The 26,090-nt window shown below is 44.1% G+C and overlaps 1 protein-coding gene across 1 annotated transcript; it reads right to left on the bottom strand.

Annotated features, from left to right (window-relative positions):
• Positions 1-1,732: 1,732 nt before the first annotated feature.
• ARHGAP9 (Rho GTPase activating protein 9) lies at positions 1,733-25,691 on the bottom strand. Its single transcript, XM_063293916.1, has 17 exons — positions 25,615-25,691; positions 22,558-22,793; positions 15,787-16,023; positions 13,468-13,650; positions 12,568-12,678; positions 11,531-11,592; positions 10,506-10,587; positions 9,810-9,905; positions 9,287-9,385; positions 7,829-7,955; positions 7,587-7,697; positions 6,266-6,364; positions 6,047-6,124; positions 5,185-5,238; positions 3,407-3,541; positions 2,048-2,153; positions 1,733-1,970 (listed from the first exon to the last, which is right to left on the bottom strand). Exons 2-17 carry the CDS (start codon positions 22,780-22,782, stop codon positions 1,871-1,873), a joined length of 1,905 nt encoding a protein of 634 aa, XP_063149986.1. The 5' UTR covers positions 22,783-22,793; positions 25,615-25,691; the 3' UTR covers positions 1,733-1,870.
• Positions 25,692-26,090: the final 399 nt, after the last annotated feature.

Here is a 26,090-nt window from a genome sequence, read left to right as displayed (position 1 = left end):
ACAGTTTTGTTGCAGGTCCAACAGAGGTCATGATTCCCTGGAAGATCCCTTTCTCAATCTATGGTTAAGATATATGCTATACCTGTTTCCATCCTTTCTTCTCTTAATAAAGCTCTTTGACAAGGCTTGCTGGGATCAAGCTTATAATTAACACTCTGTGGTGGCCACAACAAGTGTGGTCTCTGGTATAGTGCTGCCTTCACTCACAGGACATAATAGAGGCTATCATTCATACCAAACCAAAAAGCATGAAGAAGAGACTAGTAATATACTCAGACCTTCAGACCTTACAGTCTTACAGCTGGCGAATCAACCCAAACACACAATAAATTGTATCTTCCTTCAAAGTTTTTGGCTGACATCCGTGTTTTTCACTTTTGGTTCGTGATTTCCCAATTTTTTTCACATTCCCATGTTTTCTAGTTTCCAAAAGGAAAGGCACATGCCCCAGTTGGCCCCCCCCCCAGTTGCGGCCCTGCCTCCTGGAGCCTTTCTCTTGTGCTCTCTCCACATTAATGACAAACTCCTTTCAGCCCCTGGACTTCTCTGACATTAGGTTACTAACAAGAAGGTTTCCCTTTTTACTGACAATAATTTCTGCCTGCAGAACAAAGGAGCATTTTGGTCAGTTCTCTATTTACAAATATTCATTCAACCAAGATAGCTCTGCAACCAGATGTAGTTTCATCTTTCCATGCTAAACAGGACATCATATTAACTGTGTTCTTCATTCTCCTTTTAAACCATTAGAATTATTAGGTTATTTAGATATCTCCAGAGCCCTGAATTTTTATCAATCCAGGAGAACTTTTCTTCAACAGGCTCAGTGCCAGTTAATCTATGGAGCTTTACCCAAATGAGGACTATATGCCTTACCATAATTGATTGGTGGGTGGATTATGGCCACTGTCAAGTTGGCCTATGAACTCTCATGTCTCTCCACCAAAGAGGGATGGCATGCCCATTCTACTGGAGTGATAGCCACATCCACAGCCCTTAGCAAAGGCAACCCCATTCCTAAAATTGAATGCAGGCTATTGTAGAGAGTAAGGAAGATGACCTTTATGGAGATATACAGGAACTGTTACCTAAACAAAAAGGGTTGAAGCATTTTTTAATTCCAAAATAACAAAGTAACATTTGGAAGCAGCTCAGGCAGATGCCTTCCTAATGCCCTTGCAGTATTCTGATATTATAGCCTGCATTTCTGATATTATAGCCTGATATTATAGATATTATATCAGTATTCTGATATTACAGTATTCTGATATTATTTCAATCAAAGTAATTTTAGCCATCCGGTGGAGTTGATTTCATGGTCTGGTCTACCTAGTGGGACTAACAGCTACAGAGCATTCTGTTTTGCAGTAACAAGCCTGACTCATCCCCAGTAAGCACAGCTCATTATCGTCTCATATAATAATCATGATCAGCGTTCATGAAGAAGAAAGACAGCTTGTTTACCTGTAACTATGGTGGGGAGTTATCTCTGTATTCCTATTACTGTCCTCTCTATGTGCACAGGCCTGCTTGTTCCACTGGCATCAGCTAATAAATTTATATAAATAACAGACTGGTCTTCCAACACGCAGTATGGACAAGGGGTGCCAGCCCTGCAGTGTGCTCAGCTGCAGAATAGCCCAATAGTGCTGTACTCAGATGCAGGAAAATCCATATGTGTGAATATGCAAACTTTCTTTTTAAACTCTGATCCCAGTATCTTGAATTTTCAGATTCAGCTTCCAGCGCAGTATGCATAATAAAATGCAATTGCAAGGCCAGTCTGTCTAGTGTATTCTACCTTTAATTAATAGTTCCCTCTTTTTATTGCTTCTTGTTCAAGGATATGAGTGATTAATTGCTCTTCAATTCATCTGCTTTGGTTCCTAGCATTGTGGAAGAGAGCTTTAATTCTTAGTGTCCTTTTGCTATTTTTCCTTTCTTGTGATTTGGTTGGTTGGTTGGTTTTGCTATCAAGGAAAAAAAGGGGACATAATGACAAAAGCCAGGATAGAAATTATTAACAGACAAATAAGAAGTAATTTACTTGCGGAGGTGCTCCAATAAGTAACGCAGGGTGTCCCGGTTGGGTTGAGGGAGACTCCGGATCACCCTTGCCAGCTTTGACACCTTTTCCTTGGGATCAGACAACTCTGTACAGAGAAAACCAAGAAAGCTCTTTTCAGTGGAGGAGGTCATGTTTACAGGAAAGACACTCTAGCTTCCAAAGGGCAGATGAGAAATCTCCAGTGTTGGTATCAGAGCTACATCTGAAGCTCAATTTGGAGAAGAACAAACTGTAATCCTAACAGTAGACTGCAGTGTCTTTGGGGTGATAGGACTGTTGATACAATAGCCTTACAACCCCACCTTAGCCATAACGAAGGAGGGCTTGGGGTTCAATGGCTCAAGCAAATAACAAATCCTTATGAGTGATAAGGAACAGGCGGTATGCCCTACTCCAAGTCACTTTTCACCTCCATGTCCAGCTGCAGAGAAGACTATTTGCAGAGAACCCCAGTGATTATTGAAGTACTTTTACCCGCAGTGGGATCTTGCTTTCACACCCTGTCTTTGAAAGAGAGTATCATGGCGGAATGCATGACTACAGAAGGTGAGGAGACACAGACACAACTGTATCAAATCATACTTTTTCAGCTACTCTTGGTGTGATATGTGAAGAAACACAGCAAGGTGGATACCTGTTCAGCCACCATCTTACCATTCCTCCTGTGCTTCATGTGGGGTTCCTGCCTTATGGAAAAACAGACTTTACGTGTCCTAGGTATATGTGCCTGTCTACAAACACTGACCTACGTGCCAACGAAGTTACAAAAACTAAAACCATCTTAAAATCAGTCGCAAAGCTGTTTTGACAATTGGCATATGTGTACGTGCATTGGTGATGTCTCAAGTACTAACCAACAAGACCTTTAACTGAATTACGCTGAAAGTTACAGGAACAGTATTTGAAAGATGATGCAGGGTAAGAAAAAAAATTTTTTTTTCATATTGATCACTAGGATAATTATTCAAGATTCCCAGCTGCTCTAGCAACATTACATTTGTGTACAACTTAAAATGAGGCAATAATCTTGGATCCTCTGCATTCAAAAAGCTACTATGTTCCTGAAGCAGAAAATAAGATAGATGATAATCCTAAGCAACTCTCAGATTGGAGGACTGTATCTCCATAGGTATTAGGAAAGTCTGGGAAGTCTTTCTTTTTTTTCTTCCTCCAGTGGAAATTAAGGCAAACAATGTCATTTTATACAGCACCTTTTCTAAGAACGAGTTGCAATATTGCAGAGAAATCACAGGTTTTTAATCCTGGCTCAGAATTAACCTCTGCTGTGCTCACATGGGTTTGTCAAAGCTAAGGGCAAGGAGTAGGAAGCACACTTACTGACAGAAGCTATAAATTCATCAACGTGGCTGTACGGAACTAGGGGTTCAGGTAACTCTCGGAAGAAAAGCTTCAGGGCCCCTGTTATCACATGCACATCATCCCACTGTGGACTGGTCAGGTTCAGCTTCTCCTCTAGGAAATGAGGAAGAGGAAGAGGAAGACAGATTGAGTGAGGAGGGCACATCTTTTTCAATATGACATGCTTCTGCTTTGTGGGTAGAGAGAGTGACCAAATATATTAAGGGGCTGAAGTACAAAGCCACAACCAGCATGGCCATTGGTGAGGAATGCTGGGAGATGCAGTTCAGCAAAAGCTGAAGTTGCTGTAAGTTCCCCAGCTCTTTTTTAAAAGGATAAATAAATGGGGACAATGTTAATGCACACAACCTTCTGTGTCCTTTCCATCTGTGCCTCTTTCACTTAGGGAGTGTAGCAAACCTGGACTCACTGGAATGTTGTTTTTTTAATAGCAGGAAAAAATATATACTGTAATTTGGCAGGCCTGAAACATAATTGGAACAGAACAGAAAGGCCCAGCCACTTCAGCTTCTGCTTTACTGGAAATGTTCAAGGCTATTGCTTGCCAGTTCTTGCTGATTCTACGGGGAATGCTGATGCTAAATCCAACTGTATGGATCATTTGCAAAAATAAGATATTGCTTCTGCATCTTCAAACTTGTGGCAGAAGAAACATGTTAAGGAGTGCAGACAGCCTGAAAGACACTGACTCCCAGGTACTCATTTGCATCTGGCTGCCTTAAACTGTTACTCATTTGTGAGCCCATTGGTTTCAATGAAAGACATTCAGGATATAGTCTCCCAGCTGTCCAAAGGGTGGTTTCACTGGTGGGACAATTCTTGTGCTGTTGAATGAGTCCCCAACAGACCTGCAAAAGCTCTGCATGTAGAGATAGCCAGTCCTTGAAGTGACCCCCTTCTTTCCCTGAGAGAACCCCCAAAGGCAAGAATCTCACCCCACTGCAGCTGATATGGTCAACTTCTCCTGGGGCAGCTGAGGGAAAGCCAGAGGGTGGGGAGGAAGGGGAGAGGACATTGGGTGAGCCCAGATTTGACTCTCTCCCTGGAATCAGAGCAGTTTAATTGTGGCTAGGATGACACCTCCACCTTGGGTCACAAGAGGCTACTATGACCATAAACTGAAAGAAGGACCTTCCAAGTCCAAAGATAAATATCTATTTATTTTAGCAAAAGAATATGGCTGCTCATCTTACGTAGGAACGCTGAGCAGCTAACAACAGTCAACAGATACTGTACAATAAACGCCTACAAATCAAGTAATTAACAGAATTAGAATTATCATAAAGATAAGCATAAGAGATATTTAAATCTCCCAGTACTTCAGTTTTCCCCAAACAATAGATTTTTCATGTATTTCTGTGTTCCAGGGTGCCCTTATGCAATTGGAAACCTTACAAAAGATGGTCTGCTTGTTTCCTCTTTCAGTGAATCCTGAAATAACCTACTTCCATCTTCAGGCTGAAAATAGCCATGAGCATAAGACTGCCTGACACAGAAACTGGAGTTTCTTTCTCTCTTTTTTTATTGGTTTGGGTCTTTATCCTTAGAAGGAACAGAAACTTCACTGGGAGTTGTTATCATTTTTTGATTATTCACTCAGAGGGAGACCTGTATGAACCCAGAATTTGCACCCTACATTCAAAACATAACTTGGTTTCATTAATGGCCCCTGCTTGTTCCACAGCTTCTGGGTGATCAGGGTTGCTATTTCAAAAACAGAGGGACAGAAGCATTACCTTGGCAACGTTGCTCTGGGAAGACATAGCGCCCATCGGATGTCACTGCCCGTTCTGCAAAGCAGCACAATGGTTACTGAGGATGCCACAAGAGGAACAGTATCTTGTGGCAAAGGGTGAAGACAGGTTTGAATGGTGGCTGGAGTGTGAGGTGTCAAGCAGAACTGAGATAAGCAGAGAATGCAGTAGATCAGGACCTCTCTGACATGGAAGACAACTTTCACATTGGATCAGAAAAACCCAAAGTTAGCTGACCTTGGGCTGGGGATGAGAGGAAGATCATGTCATGTGGATATGTCCTTGAAAAATGGTTAGCAAGGCATCTTTGAGCTGAAATGAGGAAGTCCTGTCCCTCTGGTCAGCCTTGCCTTCGCATATAATCTTCGCATATATTAAAGGGATGTGTATACATTTACAGTTCTCCAGATTCCTCTAATGCAGTGTTCCTCATCCTCAGCAACTTTAAGATGTGTGGACTTCAGCTCCCAGAATTCCCCAGCCAGGAGGAAGTCCACACATCTTAAAGTTGCTGAGGTTGAGAAACACTGCTCTAATTCATCTAATTGCAAAAAACAAGAAAAAGAAAAAAGAAAGAAAAACTAGTATAGTATGGGGACACTAGTTACTATTAATGTCACAAGGGTAGCCAATAAGTGTTTTTCACCTTTGTCTGAGGTTAGAGAAAGAAGTATATACGATATTAACTGCAGTGATAGCATTTTCAACAGTCCTACTACGCTTGGAATGCTTTACCTCTTTTCACCTGAAGTAAAACAACATGGTGGGGGATGAAAGGTCAGTAAGGCTTAGACATGCCTTCTACAACTCTACATTCGCCATATATCATTCTATAAGTACTCACCACGATCAACTATGAATCTCAACTTCTGAATAATGGCCAAGTTCCCATTGACCCTGTAGATTCCATCTGCATCCAGCCCTGAAAGAGAAGGACAGAACTGCTGTGAATCCCCCCCCCCCTGGATTTTAAATCTTTGGAGTGCCAGAACTAGGGGAAAGATCCTAGTTGAGGCTAAATTTTGCAGAGATGGAATGGTGGCCCACAATAGAGGTGCCCTACCTCTCTGTTCCACAGCTTCCACACACTGCTGGACAAACCGGGGTATTGTGCCCCCTTCTCGCTGGCACAGGGCTTCTAGCCGACAGCCAAAGACCTGATCTGGGAATTAAAATGGAAGTGGTGAAGCAACTGAAGATATTTGGTTCTAGGGGACTACAATTACCCCTCCACCAAGAAATAAATAGGGATGAGCAATTTGTACCCTCCTAGTCCGATTTTTATAGAGCCTGGAGTACCACAAGATCATGGTGCTAAAGTTCAGCAGCAAATCAGATTTTTGGCTGTAGATATACACACATGCACATGGATTAAAGTCAGCTTGTTAAACCTTTCCTGTGCTTAATCCACTTACTTTGCTTTAAACCCCATCCCCCAAATAAAAATAAAAATTGTAAAAAAACTGCTATGCCACTTGTGGCGCTCAGCCACAAAAATATCGTAGCCCCTCAGAGTTTTAAAACTCAGATTTGTGAGTTTTAGCAATAGTGATTTGATCAGGAAGACTGGAAAGGAGAAAAATCTGACTACGTTTCCCCTGAGGTCCGGGTGGCCCCCACCCTGCTGGTGTTTCAAAGGGCCTTGAAGACCTGGCTCTTTGCCAGGCCTTTGGTAAGAGTGAGTGAACCCCCCTTGGATTGTTTGAGTTCATTTCTCTTTCATTCCTGTCCAGTTTGGGTCATACTTGCCGTCTTTTATTCTTTTATTTTTGTCTCATATTGTACCTATTTCTTGTTTTTAATTGTGGGCTGCCCAGAGTCATTGGGAGTTGGGCAGCATACTAAATGAATGAATGAATGAATGAATGAATGAATGAATGAATGAATAAATAAATAAATAAATAAATAACTATAAGGCCTATTTTTCCGCACAACAACCTGTGAGGTAGGCTGGGCTGAAAAAGAACTGTGGTTCAGGATGGATCAGAGCCTGGTTTTCTTCATTCCTGGTACAACACCTTCACCATCAAGCAACACTAACTTTCAAAATTAATGCATTAATGGTTTTGCTGTACTAGTTATATAAGAAGGTAGAAACAGTCTGATGATAATATTTAATTAAAAGTGGCAGATATATTAGTTGTCATGGCACTATCCCTGTGTGTTCAGAAAAATCACATTTTTTTGTGATTATTGTAAGAATCCTGGTCAAAATTCCAGTCATTTGTCTCAACTTTTCCAAACTGGCACTCAAAGCATTATGACAATGTGCCAAAAACCATGACAAGGCACAAAGATAAGTATGTGGCCAACTTACTGTACGTCTGAAAATCCATAACCTCTACCCAACGTTATAATGAAACTACAGAGATCTGCACCATTACCTCGGATCAGTCCCTTCTCCTGTAAACTTCGCAGGGGAGGTCGCTTGGCGATGAAGCGTCTCAGCTTGCTTTTGACCCTTTTCTTGTAGACTCTGCCAGGACTACCAGGGGCTAGGGGAGGAAGGACAGAAGCCAAAAGAAGGAGTTAAAGCAGCCGCAATTCCCTCATTCACACTTATGTCAAAATAGCCCTACTTTGGACAACTTCTAGCACCCTCCCCCCAGATCTGCTGGTCTCAGACCTGCTGGCACTTCACCCTTGGACAGCCCAAGTTCCTCTTCATCATCCCCACTGAGATCCACAAGTTCAGTACTGCTTGACCGGGAGAGTGGGTATAGAAGCGGCTCATTCAGAGGATTCTCTTGATCCTACAGTGGAGCAAGGAAGGAGCTTAATCCAGAGAAATTAGCAGCAAGACGGGATGAGGCAAAACAGGCAAATGCACTGTCATGAACTACAAAAGGTTCTGTTTCAATGGTATAAAACCCTTGGTTGATACACCCTGGATTTCTTAATGACTTGCCACTGTGATAAACCCCTGGCAGCAGAGAGAGAGAGAGAGAGAGAGAAGCCCTTTGGGGTCATTTGGTGGTACACAGGAAGGACCACAAACTGAATTAAGGACAGGCCATGCACAGAGTCCTCTATGTGATAAGTTGAAGTCTTAAGGAAGAAGTATGCTTCACCTTCAACATTAGTACCGCTTTCTCTGTGTTCCAGGAGTCTAATACAGCAGGGTCCCACACTGCCCAGAGTTGTATTACATCCAAGCCAGTGTGAGTCCACCCCGATCAGACCTCCAGCTAACATGGAAGTGGGGGAAGAGAAAGGGCTGTGGTCAGCACTGAGCACCATTCTCCACTCATTTCGAGCTCTCAGCAAAATCAGTTGAATACCTTAACAAGACTAGAGTGGGAAGTTAGTGACTGACTGACTGACTGACTGACTGACTGACTGACTGACAGAACAAAGAATGGATTGTTGCACATACAAATGTATATGAATGAGGGAGAAATGCAGGGTGGAATGTCTCTGGCTCCACTCAAGTTGGACCTTGTTCATTGCAAAGATGTGGTCCCCAACAGATTTTGCTTTGGGGGGCAATAGGTTCTCACTGCAGACATAATGAGTTCAGTTGTGTTCTAAACCCTGAAAAAAAAAATCTGTCTTCCTTGAGAGCTCTCCTACATTTTATAGAGCAAGGGTTGGCAACCTAGCACTCTACAGATCTAGGGGACTTCAATGCCCATCAACCCCAATTATAGCACAGACAATTATAAAGCATGATGGGAGTTTCCGAGCCAGTTTGGTCTAGTAGTTAAGGCACAAGGCTAAAACCGGGAGCCTGTGAGTTATAATTCTGCCTTAGGCACAAAGCCAGCTGGGTGACCTTGAGCTAGTCATTCTCCCTTAGCCCTAGGAAGTAGGCAAGGGCAAACCACTCCCAAAAACCTTGCGAAGAAAACTGTATGAACTTGTCTATGTATTTTCCAAGAGTCAAGACTGACTTGAAGGCACCAAAAAAAAAAAGGGACAGAGGATTTTAGTCTAGAAGGCTCCAGGCTGCTTGCCATTTGGGCAACTTTGGCTAGACAGCCATCTCCAGCTTGGTCAGAATAAAAGAGTTTCTATCAGCAATATTTCAAAGAAAAAAGGAAGAGACTGAGGTAACTTAAAGTTCTTGGTATCTTCCACTCACTAGCCTGTGGATGATCCCTTTGATCGCCTGGTACCAGTCCTGGCTGACAGCTTCATTATCTGATTGCAAGAGATACTCATTGCCAGTCACAGTGCGAAACTAAGAAGCAAAGAGGAGAGAACAAATCGGGTTAGGCAACAATTCCATTTCACCTAATATCATGTTCCTCTAATAGATTCTCGCCACCTAAGGCTATAGCAGGAATCCTAACTTAATTTTAAAAGATTACGTGAACAGCCTCATGTAATCACTTGTTCCCGCTATGCTCCTCTACCTGTGGAAGTAGATAAACAAACCAGGAAGGGATAGCTTAGTGTTACAACTGAACCTGGGATTATAGCGAAGTACACCCAGATAATCCAGAATATATTAACCAATTGTCTTGATTTAAAACAGGACCACTGTGAGTCAGTTCTGAAGAATTGACAAACTTATGGTGGGACAAACAAGGTTTAGTTCCCAGTTGTGTAAACTCTGGCTCCAAATGTCTCAGATCAAGATGGGCTGAGGTTCTCACACTTACATGGATAACATTCCGCTTGCTGGACAAGTCCCGGGCCCACTCAATACGGGCCCCACGCAAATCCACACTGCTTTCAGGTCGGCTACCAGATGGAGTCTGCAGGAAAAAAGGACACAAGTTAGGGGGTTCCCTACAACCCATTGCCAAACTTGATCTGTGCTGGAAGTCACTGGGAAAGGACCAGGGAGAGGGGTACTAGTCCATGCTTCCTTCCTTAATTTATCACAGCAATATAGAGTTTTGTGTTGAGGGAGGGAGGGAGGGAGGGGAGAGGAGAGGAGAGGAGAGGAGAGGAGAGGAGAGGAGAGGAGAGGAGAGGAGAGGAGAGGAGAGGAGAGGAGAGGAGAGGAGAGGAGAGGAGATGGATAAAGAGAGAAAAGCACACACATATACAATATACACATGGACACATACCATCTCTGAACAATACTGGGGGGCGGGGGGATGTCTAAAGTTTGTACCAGATCCCCAAATGGGCAAGATCCCCCTTTTTATTCTAAAGTCCCTCCCTCTTCCTCTCAGCCAGCAATCTCTCAAAGGGGGCATGTACGACTTTTCTGGAGATTGAATTGACTTCTTCTGGAAAGCTTTTAAAATTGGTTTGAAGGCTGTATGAAGTTAGGCTGCTGACCATACAAGAACTTAGGCTGCCTTTCCTGGTTTGCCACTTAAGCGTCTGCCTGCTGCTGCACTCACCCACGCAGCTGTCACCTTAGGGTCCTTGTAGAACATGAGGCTGTTTCCAGCTAATACCAGCCATGAAGATGCCCAGCACTTTCTGGGGACAGAGGAAATGAGAGAAGCTGGAGTGGAGCCTGCCAAAGCCATAAACACAACATACAACCTCTCCCAGGCTTCCAAGCATACAAGTGTCAAAAGGTGCTTGAAGAGTCAAAATCAATGCTCCCACATGCAGCCATGTGGCACCAAAAGGTTTTGTTTGTGCCCAGAATAAGCTCCGCAGTGTAATAGATTACCGTGTCTCATCATGCCAGTGACAAAGTATTGGAGGAGACACCAAGGAAGAGCAATCTTGGTGATAGTTTCTGGTTCCAAAAATGAAAACATTTCCTGTATTTTCAGATCACAAATGAGAAATGCCACTCTGCCCCTTTCCTCTTGAACAATTGTTAATGAAATAATAGACTGGTGGCAGCAAAATACTGTGAATTGGGGTTAGGAGACATCCTGTTGACTTCCTTCCTTCAAGGCCTTTGTACGTGATCCTAAAGTCTTCTTTTGAGAGGAGAATTCCCTGAGTTCAAACTCATTCTGAAACCGGCTTTCATAAGCACAGAGCTGAGCGTCGGACCTGTGTTGAAGTTTGGTTTATGTCTGTACATACAGCCACTGTGTGACAAGTATAGGTGGGTATGTATCTTCTTTGGCATCCTCTGCGATGTCCCATGTCCCTGGATTTGCTTCCCCTCCTCTCCCTTACAAAAAGGCTCAGCTCTGCCTTATTTTGGCCCCCTTCTGATTTGCACCAATGGCTGAGAAAGTCCATTGTTCACTAAGGGCCCTTTCCAGCCTCTTTGTCTATTCAGGCCAGGACATTGCTTGTCAAAATCCCTTCAGCTGTGAAATGCTCCTCAGCCAGAGCCGAAGAGGTAGCCAAATGGGACTTAGAAGCACGAATGCCCTGGATTCCTCCTAAATGGACAATGAGGTAGGTATCCCTCCTCAAGCCCCATCCTGCCAGGGAGACTTCAGCTGGGTACCTGAGTTTTCGACCTCCTTCAGCAATCTTGGTTTTGTTCAGCTGTCCAGATTTCTCCACCATCTGCAGAAAGAAGCAATATCAACAAACCTGCAGTCCTGGATGTGTCCTGTGATCTTTCCTGAAAACCATACCAATCCTCATGCCCCTGGTTTCCTGCAGATCTTTATTTCCCACCAACTCTGGCCCCACGCAGTGCTTCACTGCTAACTTTCCTACTGGAACAGTCGAGTGAAGAACTTCCGTATGTTGCTGAGCTGCAACCCACAGCAGCCCCAAGCAACACAGCCAATGGTGAGGAATAGTGGGGTGTGTAGTCTGATAACACCTGGAGGACCATAAGGGTCCCACACCCAACGTGCAAGAAGCAAACAATTTGGAGCAGTGAGGTATCAGTTTTCAGAGAAGATAGAGAAGAAACATGCTAGAACACACATACTAAAAAGGATAGGTGGAGATGGCAAAACCAAGAAGAGGCCAGGTGTATCCTTTGAATGCACAAACCCTAGCCCAGGTTAGAGATTTCCTCCCCCAACAATATTTTTTCTTTTCCATGCCTGCTTCAGTTCCTTGTTTCCCTTTTACTTATTTCTACCTTCTCCAGATCCAACCACATTCCCTTCACCATCTCCTTTGCCCATCAATCTTCAGGTCTCATTTCTCTTCCTTGGCAACATGCCCAACCTCAGCTGAGCCAGATGAAGGAAGAAGGGCCCACTCCAAAAGTGAGAGATGGCCTTCTCTGGCATGGCACAGCGGGGCTCTGGGGCTATGCAAGAGAGAACAACATCTTTTGTCACACCCTTTCAGATAATGATGATTGGAGGGTACTACCATGCAATGGGAAGGGGGATATTTATACACCATTCACCCCAGGAACTCGAGATGGTAGTACAAATATCTTCACAAATACCCCATGAGGCAGACTACGTTGATTGGATTCAACTATAACCCAGGATGTTTATCAAATGACAAGAGAGTCCCTGGTCCTAGTCAGATTAAGCCTAACCATTACCCTCCTCCATAGCTGTAACATACGTGCAGCAATTCAGCATTGTCTGAGGAGGAACCATTGGTAGGTGATGGTGCAGGGTATTCTCCTAACCAGGCCTCACAGCTATATTGGGAATGATTCCGCTGATGCTTTCCCTGTATAGAGAAAAAGGAAAGCAAGATTTATCAACCACTTTGCATTTTCCTTCCCTTCCCATCCTGCTGCCAGTGGGCACAGCCAGGGCTGAACCTTAGACCTAAATGAATACCCAGAGTGAGTAGCAGATAGTGGGGTAGCTAATAAACAGCACCTCAACATCTTTTCTTTCTTTTTGAAAACTCTTTATAAAGGGGGAAGCAGCCAAGTGGAACGCACATGATTACAAAACAGGTCCTGTTGATGTAATGGGCAGAAGGAATAGCCTTGAGGAACAGGAGGAAGAATTGCAACCAAGACAGATTAAAAAAAAAACTGAGTCCAGGGCAGAAATGCAATTTGAGAAAGTGTCTCAGACAGGACCCTCCCTAGTTATCATGAAGATAAAGGGAGGGAGGGGGGAAGCGTATTCAGACTTGCAAGATTCTGTTACTGTAACCTTTTAATAAAAGTAATATTAGCATTCATAACTTTGGTTTCCTAGTCTGGTCTAGCTGGAAGAGCTGATCTTCCTCCCTCCCTCCCTCCCTCCCTTCTCTCCCTCTCCCTTTTCTGCTGCAAACTGTAATAGCTATTTAGAGTATAGGACTGTTAAATCCAGTGTTTAAAATTACACTCCTGCTTGCACTAGCGATTGCTGTCCTGCCCTCTCCTTCATGTGCATCTCTCCTTTCACGCCAAGGGGATGCAGATTAACCTTTCCGTTCTGCAAACACTTTTGGAAAAGGCATCTGTTTTGTTCTCCAAAACTTACCATCCCAGTGGATCCCCTGATGCCCATGCCTTACCTTGGGAAGCCGTGTCTCTGGCAGCATCAAGGATTTGGTATACCCCAGCTTTTTGTCCCGGGGGCAGAGACCCTGAGCCCCAGGCTGCTCCCCGCTCACTCTCTCTTCCATCTGGTCCGGGGTTGCTCCTGGGGCAGGATCTGCTGGAGCTGAGAGACCATTTCCCTCTATCTGTACCAAGCTCTGGCGAAACAAAAACACAGAAAAGGGGAGGGGGAAAGGAGAAAGAGAGGACTTTCCAATAAAAGAGCAGGACTGGAGGCAAGCACATGCCGAGCTGCTGCTACCCTTCCTTGCTCCAGCTCTCACCAGTTTGATCCACAGCTGCCTATTTCTTTCAGATATGGGCCCCGACGCCTTCCCCCTTGACCCTCAGCCTTCCTGTGCTCTGACCTTCTCTGCTGACGACCTGGGCAAAGCCTTCAGATGCAGGGGCTCCAGCACAGGGGACGTGACAAGGGGATGTTGGGAAGTGGGGTGGGAATGGGTTTAGAGACTAGCTAGCAAGCACATGCCCTCTGCTCTGACGGAGCACACAATAATTTTTCATTAGAGAAATTATTCCAGCATTTCCCAGGCATCTGGCTGATGGCCCAAAGTGGAAGTCTGGCTTAAGGTACCAGAGAGCAATGAGCTCCAGAGGCAGCCTCTAGAAGGGATATGTTGGTGGCAGGTGCCGTTCAATCACTGAGCAACCTCAGGGCTTGATTTACAGACTGGGGACATCCCCCACCACAGCAAAAGTGCTGTCAGGCCCACTCCAGAAGGTTCCCCCAAAGGCAGACTTATTTCAAAACACGGTCCATGAAGCAATACACATGCCTATCATTCTTTCAGGGCACATCAGTCTAATGCTACCTGGCTGGACCTCTGAATAACAGAATTGAACTGTTACTTCCACACCTGGGTAAGCTCTTGACCTATTTTGCATGCATACTGAGAATGAATTGACCAGTATTCTTCGCACAGACACAGATACACACATCACTCACTTTGCTGATGCTTCCATTCTACAACACAGAGCTGCATATCCCACTCTATGGCTTCTGCCTCTTTCTACTCTCCCAACAGCTCCAAGAAGGAGATTAACCTGGGAAAGTGGGTACAACTGGCCCAAGTTCACTTAATAGCTGAATGGAGATTTGCTGAATGAAGTTCTCACTGAAATACTTCTAACATGCCAAATTCTATGCCATTTTTATCACTCCTATACTAGTAGTCTGAGTTCACACATTGATTGGGTTTAGACATCACAAACCATATTCTACAAACCACCATGACTAAACCAAACATGCTAAACCACAGCCAAATAAACCACGCTATTAGCACAATATATGAACTCAGCCTTAGGCGTGCCAGTGCACCCAGATTTTATTTTGGGAACATAAAGCTCAGCTATTAAAGTCAAAACTATTTCCATCCCATCAAGTACAAAGAGATCCCTTAGCTGGAGAAAACAGTACTGTATTAGTATCAGTAGCAGGTATCTTTTAGTACCTGATACTAATATTAATAATTAGTACTAGGTGCTGCTAGCAAATTCATTACCTATGCATGAATCCCTATATAGCTAAACCACATTGCCCATCCAAAAGGAGGAAGTATCAGCTGGCAAGAGGGAGCCCCAAAGATTTGCAGAAACACAAAAATAAGGGAAGAAAATGCTAAGTGATTTCCACTGAAAGCCAGTGTGGTGCAGTGGCTGTTGGACTAGGATGGGAGACCCAGGTTTAAGTCCACTCTTATCTACAAAAAATTCCCTGGGAGATTTTGGGCCACTCAGTCCTACGCTCCTCACAGAGTTGCCGCTGTGGGGATAATATGAAGGGTGATCACCACAGAAGCTGCCTTATTGAGCCCTTTCAATTAGAGCAAGATATAAATCAAACAAATAAATAATATACAAATAAGCTAGACCAGTCCAACAGAAATTATCATGTTCTACAACCATGGAACATTGATTGCTTCATGGGGATGGGAGCGAATCGAGTAGAAAGGATGGAATGGTGTATTTGAGAGAGGGGGGTACTGCCTGAACTGGGTTACTCCACATGCAAGATTTTGTTGCAGGTCCCTCCTGTAACTTTTTAATTCTTTTTTTTTTTTGGCTGCTCAAGCATTCTGATCAAATGACATCCTTAAGGAGGGTGGTAGCAAGTGAGAAGTCAATTGATTGGAAATACTGAGTGTGTCAGCTCAGTATTTCCCAGATAAACACTTGCTGGATAAAGGCACAAAACAATCAAAGGTAAGGATTTGATTGCTGAGGCTAGGTAGCATGGATGTCCCCCTGCCCACCCAACAACTCTGGCTTCTCACCATCTCTTGGCTCCTCCGGGGTGGCTTCCATGACTTTTCACCTGTTGCAGGCTTGTAGTAATAACTGCGCAGGGAGCTGGAATCTATGTGACGTTCCCAGGCTTCCAGCACCTGTAACGGTGGGCTGCGTGGGGTAGGGGGTGTGGCTGGTAATTGTTTCATCTCCTCCAGATTGTAATAAATTGGAGGCTTCTCCCCAAGGAGAGCAGGGAGAGATGGAGGAGTATCATCCAACATCTGCCAGAAAGAAACGGGAAATAAATAGTAGTTGGACTTAGCATAACATATCTTTCTGATCACTGGAAGATGGACCTGGTAGGAAAGTGCTAACTCTACCAGTTTTACTTGGAAGGCGAGGCTGTCTCATGGAAGAAACCACCTCCACTGAGTGATTATCTCTCAGGCCAACCTACTTCACAGGGTTGTTGTGGGGAAAAATAGGAGGAAGGAGCACTGGGTGTTCTGCCTTGAGTTCCTGAACAAAAGGTGGGATTAAAAAAAATCTAACAAATAGAGTAAATAAATTAATCCCACTGTGACAACAAGAACTTGCAATAGGTAGGGTAGATGGGAAGAGAAGAACAATGTGTGACAGTCAGCACAGGACAATAAAGTAATCCCATCTTGACCCTTGAACTGCTTAGGTACTCTTAATCTTCTTTCTTTCCTAAACAGGTAGAGACTGGGCCTTCTCATTCCTTTCTCTCTTGCCTGGCAGGGGATGTGGATGAAGAGGACCCACTAGATGGGCTTCTCTAAGTGCAAGCAGCTGGATCCCTCTCCTCTCGTAGTTGGAGCCTTGTATAATTATGCCCTGGGAACAGCTTTATGGGTGGGGGCTTCTATGCCTTTCCTGAGTAGCCAGTACCCTTTCTCTAGCCTCTGAGCTGCCACACTGGACATCACTAGGCAGCTCATGCCTCCCTTGCCCTTCTCTAAGGACTGTCACCCAGCTCAATATTCCTCCATACCCAGCATCTCTAGCTCTTCCATCAACCATCCCCTTGGGGGAATCTTGGGGGCTGGCTACCCTTGTGGCCTGAGAGGATGTGGGCTGCTGTGTTGCTCCCCCAAGCCTCTGGGCTGAAGCTGGCTGCTGGGGGATTGCTGCTGTTGGCATCCCTCACTGCCTCCTACCCCCACCTCTTAGGCCATTCTCCTGGTCCGGCCACATAGTGCTTTCAGGGGTGGCCTCATGCCAGCATGCCATGGGAGAGCAGGGTTTCTAGGGGCCACCAGACCTGTTAGCTCCTCTTGCCATCTTGCCTGCCTGCTCTGGCAGCCTCCAGCTGGCCAGTCAGGTTTTGCTCTCCCAGTTCTCCTCACGAATGAGGAGGAAGAATGTTTGTTTCAGGGCACCAGAGAGTCAGCACAGGTGGAGGGGAAGGGCTTCTCAGTGGCCTTAGCTCTGACGCATTGTGGGCAGGATTAAAGCCAATGCTACCATTTTCCTCCTCCATACTCTGCAACCTCTGGAGCCCTAATCAAGCTCTTCCCCCATCTCCTAAGCTATTTTCCTGTCCCAGCATCATAACGCTTTCAGCTGTGGCCTCCTGCCAGCATGCCAATCAACTGGCATAGGGTTACCAGAAAGCACTTTCATGCAGGATGGGGAAGAGCCCTAGTTTTGGTCTTTATCTTCATTATTTTCTTTTTATCTGCCAAGATTGAACCACTGGAAATGTACTGCTTCCTCCGGAATGCAGAGCAGAAGACAGAAGAGAGATGCATTTCCTCTAGGGGAAAAGAAGATGTTTTAAGCCGTGCCCTTCTAGTTAGAAGAAGGTGGAGTTAACCCTTTTCTATCAGCTCCAGCTTCAGCTACGGAGAATTGACTTTTACTCAATAAAGAGCCAGACTTCCCCTCACTGCAGGATACAACAAGGAAAGATTAATGACATTTTATGGATTTGTGAAATTTTATGGTGGGTTCCATAAAGACACTGAGACATCTGAACTTCAGAACAAACAGAGCAGTTCTGATTGCCTTGGTCACCAGAACATTTGCTTATTTAAATGAGAGGAAAGGAAGTCAAAACCATTAAGAGAGTCAGGATGTAATTCTGTAACCCTGCTGGTCAATTCATCCAAGTTCTAGCCAAGTCCAATCCTGCTTAGCATTATTTTTTGTTTTTAAGCAGCCATGGTCACTTACTGTTTCAACTGTTTTTGTTTGGTTTAGTTGAGAACAGAGCAGAATGTTTAAATAAATAAATGTGTGATCCCATATTACAGGTTGGGAATACAAACAAATGCCACCAGATCAGAAAAGGTTACGAATTACTGACTTATTGATCACAGTCACTTTCCAAGCTTCTTCCCATAGCCATACATAATGTACATACTGTATGTACACAAATGTTTATGAAATGTATGCATCTCACTGTATTCGCATTGTCACAGCACAGTGCGACAAAAGAGCTAAATATTTGCCTTCCGCCTGGTGTTCCTGTACAGTAGAGCCCAGCTGATATTTAGTACCTAGTGCATTTTGTAGGAGCTTTAGAATCAACGCATGCAGTGAAATCACATCAGCTGATCCAGCATTTTAGGTAGTCCTAGTCCTGACAGCATGAGACATGTAATAAAAGCACCAAGAGCAAGAATAGAATATTCACTTCAATTCACACAAAATGTCCATTTCCCCCTAATTTAACCTTAAGTCCTAAGGACTTGCCCAGTTACTCAGGATTTACAAAGTTTTAGTGTTTGCAAACTGCTGTAAATCTGCTGGAGTCAGCAGTCTATAAATGCAGGAAACAAATAATAATTAAAAATGCCCAGGAGCATAGCAAATTCAAGGGAATTCTAATGCCCAGGGAATAACCAACTGCAGAGAACAGCTTGCTTTGTGCCATTGCAGTCAATTATGGCTCTATACGATAATAACTAGCATCTTTATGTTCTGCCTAAAGAAGATGAAGGCACTACTGATGTTAAAAGCCCTTTTAATTCTCCCATTAGGAAGTAAATAAAGCAAAATAAGTGACGTAGGTATGCTAGGAAGAGATAGACAGTCTAACAGTTGGTTTAGGCCCTCCTCCAAAACAGTCACCAGGACAACCAGAAGGAGGGTCAACAGTGCATCACATGGACAAAAAGTGGCAGGGCTTCAATCATCCTGGTCATGGCCACCATTTTGATGCTATTGAGCCCCCCTCCCCTGTGGACCCCCCTGAATAGTCAACTAGAAATCAAAACATGACCAGGGCAAGGAGCTACTCCTGCCTAGAGCGGCCTTCTTCAAGTTGATGTCCTCCAGAGATACTGGACTTAAGAATGTAAGGATATAAGAACTTAAGAAAAGCCCTGCCAAATCAGACTAAAGACTATCCTGTTGGTATCCCTTTTTAAAGTTTGAATCCCTGAATAACTTTGTCTGCTGGGAATTATGGGAACTGAAGTTCACTACATCTGGAAAGTACAACATAGGAGTTGGTTGGGTGACAGTGTTGGATTTTGGTCAGAAAGTCCTAGATTTGTATTCCCCTACAGCCTGAGGTACATCATTTTCTCATGTTCTCTCCAGTCTTTTCACAAAGCTATTTTGAGGATAGAAGGAAGTCACTTTTCAATTATGGGGCAGGGACAGGTTACTTATTTAAAATAAGTACATAAGAATTAATAAACACCACCCAGAGTCCAACCAGAGTGGGATAGTAAAAATTTCATTCATGGATGGGTAGATGGGTAGATGGGTGGATGGAGGATAGGTAGACAGGTAAACAAAGATATATAACGACCAAGTTTCCCTCTAGCTACCCTTGTCTGAGTGGGAACAGCACAAGGCAGCTGTGAGCCTTTGCTTGTGCTGAGCCACAGCTATTTTACCCTTTACCCAAGTAAACACATTCCACAAAACCCCATCCGCAGATCCATATAGGTCCAGCCAACTCTACCCAGCATCACCCAGCTCCAAATAGGTCCTCTGCTAATTCCTAGCTGCACAGTGCTCTTTCCAGCTAAGTCACAGCTGTGGCTCCCTCTGCCTGCTTGCCTATGTTCATTGCTCAAGAGGAAGTTGAAAACTGCTCGCTTCATGGCAGAAGGCTGGAAGCACATTGCTAGTGGTCCAGAGAGCTTCTCCCTCTTCCTCACTTTGTCTTAGTTCTGAGTGTCTTCTTCTAAATCCACCTCTCAGAGGTGACCCCCTTTATCCTACCTCAAGCCTTGAGGCCTTCAGAAGTTTTCTAAGGAGCACCGATACCCCACAGTCTGGTATTCACTGCCAGGGCCAGCTGTGTGGTTCAGGGGCGTGTGCAGAGGAGCTGGCCCTCCCACTGGCTTCCCCCACATCCTGTGTGGGTGAGCAAAGGCTACCACCCCTTCCAATCAGGGAAAGACAAAGAGGAAGTGGTGCAAGGTAGCAGGCAGATGTCCAGATAAGTAGCTGTCACCCAAGCATCTAGTGGGATCTTGACAGAAGAAAAAGCTTGCACGCAGCAGCCCACAGCAGTCAGAGACCATGAAGAACATATGATATAAGTCAGGATAGAAGGATTGTAACTTAATGTAGTGAAAGCTTACAGTTTGGAAACAGCCTTTTATTGGGGACATGAGTCAACTTTTCTGAGAGATTTGTCATTTTGGGAGGTAGTATGTCATAAGGTTATATGGAAGCCTTGACTGAGACTGACTCTTTTTTAAACTTTCACTTAATGTCTACCCATATACTGGGGATTACGCTTCCATAATCATTCTGTCTTCCTCCTTATCTGGGTTGCATTATGGACATTCAAATTATTCTGCTCAAATACACACATGAATACAGGAAGGTTTCTAAATCCTCACACTGTGCCTTTTAACCATTTCCAGAGGAGCATCTGTGTTAGTCCATGCTCACAAAATGACAGGATCTTGTAGTACCTTCAAGACTAACCAACATTTTGATGGCTTCTATCCCTGTGGACTACCGTCTACATCAGGAGTTTTCAAACTGTGGCTTGGGACCTCCTGGAGGGCATGACCACCAGGGGGTGGAGGTCACAGACTTGCACAAGCAAAGTAAAAACACTTGTCAAAACTCACCCTGGGCTTTGCTCCTCATTTTCCTTGTGTAAGAATGCAGCGGGCAGTTTTTGTAATGCAGAGTTTGAGAATCCCTTGTCCATATAATCTCATGAATACATTGAGGAAATAGCTCATTGGTCCATACTAGCTTATACCATACAGGTAGTCCTCGCTTAACAACCATTTGTTTAGTGATGGTTTGGACTTACAACAGTGCTGAAAAAAAAATGACTTGTGACTGGTCCTCACACTTATGACCATCGTGGCATCCCATGGTCACGTGATCATCATTTTTGACCTTCCTGGTCATTAAACAAGGACTGCCTGTTCTTAGATGCCCAAAGAAAGACTTAGCCATCACTCCCTGCTGTCAAGCTCTCAAAAGCATTAGGCCGTTGAAACAGGAATACAGAAGCATGAAATTGCTCATACTTTATACTGTGTCAAGGGTGAGTAGAAGGTAGATTGAAATCTAACAGAAGTTTTCAGGTGATCTGCTATAGATCAGCACGGCTGTGTGATTTCCAGCACAAAAGCAACAACAAGAAGAGTTTTCTTTCTAAATTGGATGAATGACTAAAAATCAGAAATGAGTAAGTTATGTACAATTCGAGCCCCCAAAACAAAACCTTAGGCTTATATTCAAGGCCATTCTGATCCCTAATTCTAAAAGACAGCAACCTTGTGTCTGTAGGTACCAATGTGCCCTCAGATACTTTCCCTGATGCTGTCTAGGTTCTTTGAGTCACTTGATCATTATTTTAAAAAAGTATTCTTCAATGCATGGAAGCCAGCATGGTGTAAGGCAAAGTGCCGGGCTCCAGTATAATCTCCTTTTTTGTACAAGACCGCTCACTGGCCCACATAAGCCCTCTAGGCTTTCTTAGGAGTTGAAAATGGTGGGTGGCTGTGGTCCAATGCTTTGGAACTGGGCTCAGCTGCCAAGAGGGATAACAAAGGTAAGGCAAGGTGGGTTAGTGAGGAAGCATCTGGAGCAGGGTTTCTCCACCTTGGCAACTTTAGGATGTGAGGACTTCAACTTCCAGCATTCCTCAGCTAGCATGGCTGGCTGGGGAATGCTGGAAGTTGAAGTCCACCCATCCTAAAGTTGCCAAGGTGGAGAAACCCTGATCTGGAGGGTCGAGAAAGTGCTTTCTGTGCTGCCTATATATACCAGGACAATCCTTTTGTGACTTGGTGCTATTTTTTGCAATTAAAAAAAAAAAAGGAAAATCTCTGATGAGCGAGCAGGCTTTAACTAATGTAACTTTTAATGTAACTAATAATGTAACTTTTTAAAAAAACTATTCAGATATAACTAAAATACATCAAAAATACATCAAGCAGCTACCGCAAGGTTGCGGTAGCTGCTTGATGTATTTTTGATGTATTTTAGTTATACCTGAATAGTTTTTTTAAAAAGTTACATTATAATATAATGAAATTGTAATAAATAATATGTTTTTGTTGTTGTTGGTCTCTTGGGCACCAGCTATTTATATCCCAAAGCAGCTGTCAAGCCTGGAATCTCACTATTGTATATGTATCTAAATACCACCCATGTCACAGTTATGTTGAGAGTGCCGTTTGGTTTTATCTCAGCTGCTGTACTAGTTATTGTCTTGTTATTATATTTTTATTTTGCTTTTATTTTGTTAGCTGTCCAGAGTTATATGTTTGAGATGGGCAGCCATATAAATTGAATGAATAAACAAACGAACCAACAAACAAAGTCTGAGAAAAGGAAAAGGGTGAACCCACCTCATAATAACTCCCACTTCTTGCCAGCTGTCCCTCTGAACTTTCCCACTGCTTTGTGCCTTTGCATTTCATTTGAGACAGGCCACTCAGGCTGTGGCTCCTACCAAGAGACAGCTGATGGGTTCTCATGTTGGCAAGAAGGTGGTTGCGGCAGGACCATGGACCTGTGTGGGAAGATGATGGGGGTGGCTGCACCCAGAGATCCTCCAGAGAGTGAGACAACATTTCTAAGCATGCTAGAAGGAAGAAAAGTAGAATCAGGAAAGACAAATGATGCACCTGCTACTGTGAACCCTTGCTTTCTGCATAGGCCTAGGGAGCATCTCCATCTACTACATGCATCTTCCAACTCCCTTGGGCATAGCACCATCTAAGATGAATGTTTTAATTAAAATTTGGGACACAGTAGTGGAATGTCTATCAAGAGCTACTCCTTGTACCCCATGCACCACTGATCTCAAGGGCTAGCAGAAGGCTTATCAGTATAACTGAATCATAGGGCAGTGGATTTGGAAGGGACTGCAAGAATCAACTGTTTCAGCTTTCTGCAAAGTGCAGGAAGATTAGTTAGCTGAGTTGAGTCAAGAAGGCTTTTTAAGTTTAAACTCAAAGGAGGGTCTCAAATGCAGATTCTTCCTATTAATCTCTTTTATTTAAGACAGATTCAGATTATGTTTCTTGCTTACGGTGCCTTAGTTTGTAATTATGTGTTTCTGTGTTTTTCAATTATTCTTTTCAGACTGGCTAATGGACTCTCTAGCACAACTACCTCTGTGAGGGCCTAGCCATCAAATCCATATTTCCAGCCACAACATTGCTTTGTGATTTGCATACATGCACTATCTCTGGGATGCACATACTACTGGGACACCAGAGCAATTGGGAGACGCTAAGCAGATCTAATGTTCTAATGGCCATCTGTTATAGGACATGGTGATCTTATTGCCACTCTATACTCTTTCAGGAGGAACTTTTAGACTTTGCACTTTTGTTCCACTTGAGCATCCTTCCTCTACTTGGCGCCATCCAGAGATTTTTGGACTATAACTTCCAGAATTCTTTGCTAGCATAGCTTGAGGCTGCTGGATGGGAATTCTAGGGGTTGCAGTGCTGCACACCTGGTAGCTGCTGAGCTGCAGGACAAGGCGTTCTCCTGTCTGCTCAGGTCTAAGCACTCCTCCATTCCTCATCTTCCTCCAGACTGCCCAGTCAGAAGCTGGCATGCTAACCTAATCTTTTGTGAGGTTTGGCTGTTTCCACTTTATATCTGGACCCCATGTATTTGCTGCCATCACCACATACTTGCACCATCTTCTCCATCCATTCTCCATTCTCCTGTTGGCCTTCTTTTGCCTCCTTCTCCTTGCCTGTGCATTAAGTTCTGCCTCACTCAAAGGACCTTCTCCAGGTCCTCGGATGCTGCAGGTGTGGATCATGGTGGGATGCAGAGCCTCCTCTTTGGAGATAACCCAGCTATGACATCCCCCTTGACTGACCCTAAGTGAAATATCCAATTGACTTTTTTTAATGTATTTTTTAAAAATCCCATCTGAAATATGTTATGTTCAATGAAGCATTTTGTTCAACAAGGATTGATCCAAATTACCTTTGGTTTTGCCTACTGTTGTTTCGATTTTATACTGACTCCTACTCTGAGAATGTTTGTAATAAAAAGGAGAGACTCTTGAATCAGTCCTGATTTCTGGAGACTACATCCATGGAGTTTTCTTGGCAGTATTGCAGACATAGTTTGCCACTGCCTTCTCCTATAATTTTTTTTTTTACTTCCTAGTTCATCCTATAGTCCTGGAAATATGGATCTGATGGCTAGGCCCATCGAAATATTAGCTAAGCCCTACCAGGCTTAGCTTTCAAATCCAGAAAAGGCTGGCCAAGTGCTGCCACCTTTTGAGACTTCCAATGAAAATAGAATATAAATATCTGCCCTAGAAACAGTCTTCTCTGCCTAAATCTAGATTATAGCCCTTGAAGCTATCCCTTTCTATTTCTAACCTACTGAACCTCCAGGCCCCAGCCCAATTGACATAGGTTTGCTGCTTCTGATTTTTCAGCTTCCATACCACTCTTGGGAATCAGTGGCACTGTGAAATTTTAAAGAAGTTTGGCCCTCTTCTTCTAACTCCCCCTCTCAATTGTCAGTCTTCTTAGCCAACAGTGAACCAATCCTTCTCTTTATTTCCAGGAATTCTCTTTGTCACTGTCACTGCTGGCTAATGGCCATTGGCCTGCCACCATCTCCATCTACTCTCCCCAAACAGGCTGCAGTGTCCTGGGCCAATCACACAGCGTCACTGTGAGGGGTATAATGCCACTGTATTTGGATTCATAAATGTTCGTACCAGGGACGAGCGCTCTTTTGGGACTGGGGGCCACACCTCTCTTTTGAAAGAGAGACATACCCAGTGTCTTGGGTAACAATGGAAAATAGGCGAGGTTGTCACACAGATGGGCAGCACCAGAATGTTCTGTTTTCCTAAGTTTGGGGGGAGGAATGTGCTCTTTTCCCTTTGTTTTTAGAAACTGTGTTAATTAGGGGTGACCAAATTTCAAAAAGAAAAAAAATCTACACATTAACTTGTATAGATGCTAATCTAAGGCTACCAGATCTTGGCTTCAAAAGTCTAGACAACCACTAGATGGCAGCAGACCTGCCCACAAAACTGTAACTCTTTGCTGCCATCTGGTGTTCTTTTGGATTCTTGCAGTCCAGGTGTGGTAGTCCACTTAGATACTCACAGAGCTGCAGTGAGTGGCAAACACTGAAGTAATTTTCTATGCTATAACTGGCTGATTTGGGATGGTACAGCCAGACTGTGGCACTTTTCCTCTGAAACCAGGATGTCTGGTCCCCCTACATACACTGCATTTTTGTATGTAATGCTCCCACCTCAAAATTATGGGAATGTGCTTCCAATGTTCAGCTACTGTTGCTAGTGGAGACTCCAGAGGTAGAACAAAGTTGCTTGGGAGATCCAGCTGCTGGACTTCAAGTTGCCCAACCCTTGTTTAGGCCCTTGATCTCAGAAAACAACTCACCAGGACCCCCGTCCTGCTCTGAATGGATGCCAGGATGCAAGAAGGCATTTTGCTGTAGGTTTGCCCTTGCGTCACAAGGCACTTCAGCCACATAGGATGCCGGGACAAAGATGGGCCTCTTCTGCTTGGACTGACCAAACCGCTTCACCTGCCACCAATCCTCATTGGCCTTGTGCACAAGCTGGAAGATCTCTCCTTCCACAATGATCACCTGCCTCCCATCCTCAGATTTGTACTGATAGTCATAGAGAGCCTGCAGCACCACAGCGCCTGGGGAATCCAGGGTTGACTTGCTCTGGGGGTGAGTGAACCGCCACTGACCTGAGAACATCTTGCTACGTCAAGTTGACCCAAAAGATCTGGGAACTCTGGGCTTCAGCACGCTAACTTTTCATCTGTGATGAAAACAATTGGGGCACCGAAATTAGATGTATTGAAGATGTAACTTAGATATAATGCCAGTAAACCAAATGTCT

This window comes from Candoia aspera, chromosome 2 (assembly GCF_035149785.1).
Source record: "Candoia aspera isolate rCanAsp1 chromosome 2, rCanAsp1.hap2, whole genome shotgun sequence".
NCBI lineage: Eukaryota > Metazoa > Chordata > Lepidosauria > Squamata > Boidae > Candoia > Candoia aspera.
This window is presented reverse-complemented; position numbering and strand designations above follow the sequence as displayed.